Raw genomic sequence first — 7,500 nt, forward strand, 5'->3', positions numbered from 1 at the left:
ACACACACACACACACACACACACACACACACACACACACACACACACACACACACACACACACACCATGCACAGGAGGAGGTGCGTCGCTTCGAGCGGAATTCAAGACGGGAGGGCGCGAATTTGGAATACCTCAAGAACATCGTCTACAAGTACATGATCACAGACATGGGTCGTGACAGGTGAGGGCATACACACACACACACACACGTGTGTGCTCTTCGTTGAATGCCTTGGGCATACGTTGGCTTGCGTGTACTCAACTCGCTTGTTGCCTCTTCCTTTGTGCTTCCATTCACACACACACACACACACACACGCACGCACGCACGCAACAGGATGGCCAAAGCGATTGCTGCTGTGTTGCAGTTCAGTCCAGAGGAGGAGAGACGGGTGATGGCCGCGTGCAGTTCAACACAGCAGTCGTCGTGGCTGTGGTAGCAGTGCAAACTACAAAGCTGCAAAGCTGTGCGAAAAGACATATGCACACGTGTGCATGTGCATGTGTGTGCGAGTAGATCAGGTTACTTTTGTGTGTACATATCTCTGCCCCTCGTGTGTTTGGTTGGTTGTGTCACATCAGCGCGTGGATGGAGGAGGTGCGGTTACAAGTCATCATCGTCCATTCCATCACTGCCACGTCTTCATGTTCATTTTCAAATGGATGTGTACAGTGAACAACGCAAGCGCTACGACGAAAACAACAACCAATAAGCAAAGTGTCTACTATGAAGCAAAGTGCGAGAAAGCAAAGTATGCGTGGATGTGTCTTGCAGTGACGACAACAACGGAAACAACAAAGTCGATGAAAAGCAACCAAATCGACACTCAAACCCAGACTTTGATGATCATGATAGGAGCGTTTTGATCTGGACACACTGCGTTTCAATCAAATCACACGCCTCAGCCACATCCTGACGAAGAGAAGAGAGAGAGAGAGGAGGGGGGGGGGAGGGGATGGGCAGCAGTGTGTGTATGTGTGTGTATGTATGTGTGTGGGGGTGAGTATTCGCAGAAACAAAATGAAAATTGTTGCACAAACAAGCTGTTGCACAAGCAAGCAAATCTGTACCCCCATCAACTCACCCTGCGCCAGTTGCTGTTTGCCACCTCGTCATCGCTCACACTCGGGCGAAGATTCTGCGATGTACATAAAGCAAGCACGAGCAACACGTGCATGTACACGTGAGATGTGAATGGTATGCGCCACACACACACACACACACACACACACACACACACACAAACAAGCAAACAAGCAAACAAGCAAACAAACACACACACACACACACACACACACACACAAGCAAACAAACAAACGTACCCGCAAGAGGGCGTTGAATGTGTCTGCGAGTGCGCGCACGCGAGCGTTTGTCTCGGACGTCTTGAGCGCAGAGACGTGTGGTGGGTGAATGTCGCGCTTCGTGCGGGCCTTCAACCGTGCGTAATCCTGATGATGAACACGATATACAGACACACGGCAGTAGAAGAGGTGAGGAACGCCTTACAACACACCACACCACAAATGATACTCAGGAACAACCACCCCACTTCACCCCCCCCCCTCACACACACACACACAAAGCCAAGACTGCCACAGTAGCCTCAACAACCCTTCATCGCAACAAGGCTCTACAAAATGCAGCAAGTCTATCTCTCCTCCTCCCTAGTTCTTCTCGTTGCAACGTACGGTGGTGACGCGTTTCAGCAGCGGCAGACAGCCAATACGCGATTGCTCCCTCGACTCGTGGCTCAGCGCAATGATGCTCTTCATAAACACATACAGCGTCTCCCTAAACGTGTCTGGCACGCCTTGCAGCCCATCCGTGCTTGCGCGCTTGCTGCTGCCCGCGCGACGATGGCGATGGCGGCGACTGCTCTTGCGCTTGAACGATGACGACGTTGACGCGACTGTCGTTGACGCGGTTGACGGTGTGCCTGGCGTCATGTCAGCGTGCTCACCACCATGTGCACCCGCGTCGCTGTTGCGTGCGCTCGCGTTGCTGCTGTCCCCCGATGCAATGTCATCACCACCAGCGCGCTGCCTGCGTCGCCGTGATCGACGGTGCTGTGATGATGATGGTGACGACAACGATGGCTGCTGCTGCTGATGCTGCTGCTGCTGATGCTGCTGCTGGCCCAGCTGCATTGCATACTGCTTCCGCCGAAGAAACGCGCTGTTCTCGAGCCCGCCAGACTGCAACGTCGTCGTCTCTGACGAAAGCGCTGCAAACGCGCGCGACGACGCCTTGCGTGCGCCCTGATGCACTCGACGCACGCGCTCACGGTTCAACCGCGCATGCTCGGCAGCCTCCGCTTCCGTTGCTCTTGTTGTCGTAGTCGATGGGGAATGGCGTTTGCTGGAGCGCGTGCTGCTGGTGCTTGCACGCGCACGAACGGAGGATTGTGTTGATCGTTGCGGACCACTGGAGACAGAGGACGCCGACGTCTTCTTTGCTGTTCGCTCCTTCCTGGACGGCTGCCGGCTGGTTGATGAGGGTGACGCTGCTGATGACGATGACAACTTGGCACCCCGTCTCCCCCCAACAGCCCCACCCATGCTGCTGCTGCTCCTCTTGGCAGCGTCTGCTTTGCTGGTTCGGGTGGACTTGGTGCTGTCTTCTTTCTTCTTCGTCACTGTCTTTGACTTTGACTTTGTCCTTGTCTTGGTCTTCACCTTCTTCTTCGTCTTCGTCTTGGCCTTTGTCTTCTTCTCGCCCTCACCACTTGTCCTGCTCCCCTCGCCAACACCACCAACACCACCGGTCCCAACAGATGTCATCATGACCTCGGGGGAGTTGCGTGCGGTGCTGCCGCGCTCGCTTGGTTCCCCCGACGGTATGTACCCGTCATCCGTCTCCGATCGGAGGCGCGGGCTGCGCTGTGGCGTTGGCACCGTCAGCCGTGACCGGTCCCCATCGCGCTTGATGGCATCCAGCATGAGAACATCGTCATCACCATTGTGTTGTTGCCCATATTCCACCGCCTCCTTTGCTTCTTGGTCTTCCTCCTCCTCTTCTTCATCATCCAGTTCGCTCACAATCTCACGCACAGCCATCTTCTCTTCCGCTTGTTCTTCCTCCTGTTCTCGCTGCTGCTGTTCTTGTTCCGCAGCCACAGCAGCTGCAGTGCCCTCGGCCTTCTCACCTGCATCATCGCCACTGCTTCGATCAACCACAACATCAACCACCACCTGCTGCTGCTGCTGCTGCTGCTGTTCATTGGTGACTTCATCTTCCTTCTCTGTTTCGTCTTCGTCCTCATCCTCTTCGCTGAATTCTTCAACCTGCTCTTGCTTGTTGTCCCCCACATCGCCATCCCTCTCTTCTTGTTCTACTTGTTCTTCTGCTGCTGGCTGCTCGTCTTCCTTCTCACCAGCAGCATTAACGGTGGCAGCAGTGGTCTCATCTGATGGCGAAGGAGCTGTCACATCTGCCTCTTCTTCCTTCATGCTCTCTTCTTGGTGCTGTTCGCGGGCGATCTCTGCACTGCCTTCCTCAGCCGCCGCCACACCATCACCCTGCTGGCCGGTTGCTGCTGTGTCGGCATCGTGGGCATAGGCGTGGGCGTGATCATCACCATCGCCATCACCATCACCATCGCCATCATCAGTGCGAGTTGACACGTGCTCCTCCACAGCAGTTCCAGCAGCTGTGACGGCTTCCACCGACTGCACCACATCTCCAGTGCCGCCGTCTGCGCTGAGTGCGTTCTCTTCCTCTTCTTCCTCCTCCTCCTCTTCCTCTTCTTCGCCAGCGTTCAGTGGTGGCGCGGTGTCGACAGCCACGGCAGCTGCTGATGGTGTGACATCAGCGTCACCATCCATACGCTGCTGCTCTTCAATAGCACGTGACGCATCTTGAGAAAGGTCTTGCCTCTTACTGACTCCCTCCTCCTCTTCCTCTTCCTCCTCTTCCGCGTCAACGCTGTGTCCTTTCTCTTCAGCGTCCTCTGCTTCTTGTCCTTCCTGCCCTTCTTCCACCGCCACTTCAACACGCTCGTCCGCCACCTTTTCTCCAGCAACCTCCTCCTCCTCGTCCTCCTCCTCCGCGTCGGTCGTGTCGTAATCACTGACCTCATCGCTCTCATCGCCGCTAACAAACTCGTCATCCCCATCCCCACCACCACCAACACCACCAACAGCGCCATCGTCGTCATCCCCACGTGCCCCTGCCTCATGCTCCTCCTCTTCCTGCCCACGCCCTTCCTCCTCCTCCTCCTCCTCCTCCTCTTCTTCCTCATCTTCGTCGTGTTCTGTGATGTCCGCGAGGTGACTACGGCGGCGGGATTGCCGGCGGCGGTGGCGGTGGCGGCGGCGCTGACGATGGTGCTCCAGGCGTGACGCCCGCTCTTGGTCCTCTGCTGCGGCTGCGGCTGGCGCTGCAGTTGTGGGTGCTGGTGCTGTTGGTGCGTCTGGTGTCTGTTGATCGTCATGCAGATCCAACAAGGCGCCTTCCTCCTCGTCATCTGTTGTATCAGCACCGCTTCCACTCACATCCTCGTCTTCATCTTCATCCTCGCCATGCATGTCCTCCCCCTCTTCCTCCTCCTCCTCCTCCTCCTCCTCCTCAACGTCACCACCACCGGCTTCCCCAGCCATCTCTTCCTCCCCCTCTTCTTCCTCTTCTTCTTCCTCTTCTTCTTCGACGCTCACGTATTCGTCATCCACAGAATCTCCATCCACTTCGTCTTCTTCATCTGCAGACGCACCGGATGTCTCCTCCTCATCCTCATCATCATCCTCATCATCATCACCATGCATGCCCGCCATGAGGCCATCACCGCCCTCCTCATCGCCCAGCGTGCTGCGCTGCATCTGCGTCAAGAGTTCGCTCAGGCCCTGCCACAGGAACCGCGCCTCAGCATCGTCGCCGACGGCTGCACCGGCCTCCTCTCCATCGCCATCCATGGACGCGTTGTGCGACAGGGACTGCACCACGTCAGCGTGCGAGTGCGCCATGTCAAACACACTCGCACGCGCAGTGGCGCGACCACAATCACCACCATCACCACCATCGCCACCATCGTAAACGGCGTCGTGGTCATCGTTGCCGTGGTGCTCTGCAGCAACTGGCTCCTTATGCACATCGCTACCACCATCGCTAACATCTCCACCACCTCCGTTGTCGTCGTCGGTGTCGTGGTGTGGTGCCTTTGGCACATCGTCTTTGTGTTGCTCGGGTGTTGTGACAGCAGCAGCAGCATCACCCCAGGGGTCAACGGCCTCCAGCCACGGCGCTGCTGCTGTGCTCGGTGTCGTCGTCTGGGCACGGGGCGCAAAGTCATCATCACCACCAAACGCAAACAGATGGTCGCTGGACCGCTGGGTTGTCGTGGCTGTTGTGGTGGCTGTTTCGGCTGCGGCTATCGTGTCTGTTGTGTCTGCGGTCTTGTGTTGGCGGGAGTCAAATAATGGCTCAGACGCACTGCGAACAAACTGCTGGGTTTGAATGAGGGGATAGGGTAGAAGTGATATAATGATAGAAGCGGTAGATGGAGAGGGGCGGTAGTATTTGTGTGTGTGAGAGGGGGATGGTTCAGGGAATGGTGGGGTGGGAATGAGGTGTGGGTGGGCAGGTTGAATCAACATGGCAGCCAGGGTGTGGATGGTGGAGATGAGAAAGGCAAGTAGACCGCACCTCATTGTCTTTGGCTGCGCTCTTTGGAGACGACCCTGTTTGTGAACACGAGATGCGCATGACAGCAAACGCCATCAGCCTACAAATTGTTTCGGGGCATGGGAGCAACGAAGCAACACAAACGTACACATGCACCGAGCAAACACAGAAGAAAATCACACACACACATACACACACACACTTCAACAAACAAACAAACAAACAAACAAACAAACAAACAAACAAACAAACAAACAAACAAACAAACAAACAAACAAACAAACAAACAAACAAACAAACAAACAAAGCACCTGTGGATGGCTGCGCGTGCACGTGTGCGATTGAGCGGCCGAGGTGGAGGTCGTGGAAGGAGCGGCACACGTCGGCAGCGTCGGGCCGCTGTTCGCTGTCCGGCGCCCAGCACGCGCGCAGCAGCAGCATGTGGTCATCCGTGCACTCTGCACGTGCGTTGACGGGTGGAGGGGGGATGGAGAGTGAACGAGGTTACATATGCGAGAGGAAGAAAATTATGCTGCACACAATGCACACAGACACACACGCACACACACGCGCGCGCACACACACGCACACAGACACACACGCACACATGTTCTCACCGGCTGGAGTGGGGAGTTGGACGCCGTCTTTGTGTGTCGCGTCGAAGTTTGGGAGCTGACGACAGCGGTTGAGAATCTCCCACGCGCACAGCCCGAACATATACACGTCGCTCTTGAAACTGTACACCCTATTGATGGTGATCATCATAATGGTGGTGGTGATGGTTGGTGGTGGCTGGCGTTAGGCCAGGAAACACAAATGCGTTGTCTTGAACGCTACAACACACAATGACGATGTGGCACGAAGAAGTAAGAGCACCAGTGCATGCGCGTGTGCGCGTGTGCATGTGTGCATGCGTGTGTGCACGTACAGGAAGTTGACAGTCTCTGGCGGGGCGCGATCGAGGCAGATGTCATCGCGATTGACAATCATCACTTGATCGATGCAGCGTGCAGACCTGATGGTGGGCAAGATAAAACGGGGAGGGGATGAGCGGGTAGCGTCAACACTGACGCGACAAGCAACTGCACATACACATGCACATGCACTTGCACATACACATACACATACATATACATGAACATGCACACACATACATACACACGCGCGCGCGCAGGCATGTACACGCCAGCATGTGTGCATGAACAGACCCAAAGGACGAGAGCTTGACGGTGTCCGGGCGGTAGACGGAGACGTTCTTCGCGCGAATGTCACAGTGCACGTAGCTGTTGCGCGCAAAGAAAGCGAACAAGGGAAGATGAAGGGTATGAGTGAGGGATGTAATGAGCGAAGCACACATGCACGTGCACGACGACCACCGCCACAGCCACTATCATCCATCCCCACCAGCCCCATCTCTACCACCGCCACCACCATCACCACCGCTATCGTCACCACCATCACCTGCGGGATGCGAGGAAGCTGAGCGCTGAGGCCGTCTGCCAGCAGAAGCGAAGAAGTTTCTTGAAGGGCAGCGGGCGCTTCTGGTTGCGCATGAAGGCGGGGAGAGACCCGAATGGCGGGGCGTCAAGGACGAGCATCGGCGCGTGGAGGCGGTCGACAACAGCAAGCAGCCGCTCCAGTTGCGGATGCAGCAGATCAGCAAGGCGCAGGGCCTGTGATGGACGATGGGTGGTAGTGGTTGGTGGAGGTGGATGGTAGATAATGGTGGGTGGTGGTCAGGGACGGGTGAGATGTGGGCACATACATTGGTGTACAGACCGGAGGGACATTTCGGACAGGAGCATGCAGACCCAGACACACAACGCAGCACAACGCAGCACAACGTGGCACAATGCAGCACAACGCAGCACAACGCAGTACA

The 7,500-nt window shown here is 56.2% G+C and overlaps 2 protein-coding genes across 2 annotated transcripts in view; one reads left to right on the plus strand and one right to left on the minus strand.

Moving 5' to 3' along the window:
• Positions 1–441, plus strand: part of PTSG_07289 (uncharacterized protein) — a gene marked incomplete at both ends in the record, with an annotated part of 7,335 nt that extends 6,894 nt beyond the window's left edge. The window contains 2 exons of the mRNA XM_004990731.1: positions 76–182; positions 339–441. Of these exons, the coding sequence (XP_004990788.1) occupies positions 76–182; positions 339–441 (210 nt within the window). The remainder of the gene's footprint in view (positions 1–75; positions 183–338) is intronic.
• A 185-nt stretch (positions 442–626) lies between these two features.
• The window catches only part of PTSG_07290 (TK/FAK protein kinase), an 11,832-nt gene continuing 4,958 nt past the window's right edge, over positions 627–7,500 (minus strand). The window contains exons 15-24 of the mRNA XM_004990732.1: positions 7,080–7,291; positions 6,827–6,901; positions 6,547–6,633; positions 6,236–6,363; positions 5,930–6,076; positions 5,640–5,674; positions 1,691–5,437; positions 1,325–1,450; positions 1,087–1,140; positions 627–914 (exon numbers count right to left, since the gene is read on the minus strand). Coding sequence (XP_004990789.1) covers positions 849–914; positions 1,087–1,140; positions 1,325–1,450; positions 1,691–5,437; positions 5,640–5,674; positions 5,930–6,076; positions 6,236–6,363; positions 6,547–6,633; positions 6,827–6,901; positions 7,080–7,291 — 4,677 coding nt within the window. The 3' untranslated portion in view covers positions 627–848. The remainder of the gene's footprint in view (positions 915–1,086; positions 1,141–1,324; positions 1,451–1,690; positions 5,438–5,639; positions 5,675–5,929; positions 6,077–6,235; positions 6,364–6,546; positions 6,634–6,826; positions 6,902–7,079; positions 7,292–7,500) is intronic.

This window comes from Salpingoeca rosetta (assembly GCF_000188695.1).
Source record: "Salpingoeca rosetta unplaced genomic scaffold supercont1.22, whole genome shotgun sequence".
NCBI classification, from domain to species: Eukaryota; class Choanoflagellata; order Craspedida; family Salpingoecidae; genus Salpingoeca; species Salpingoeca rosetta.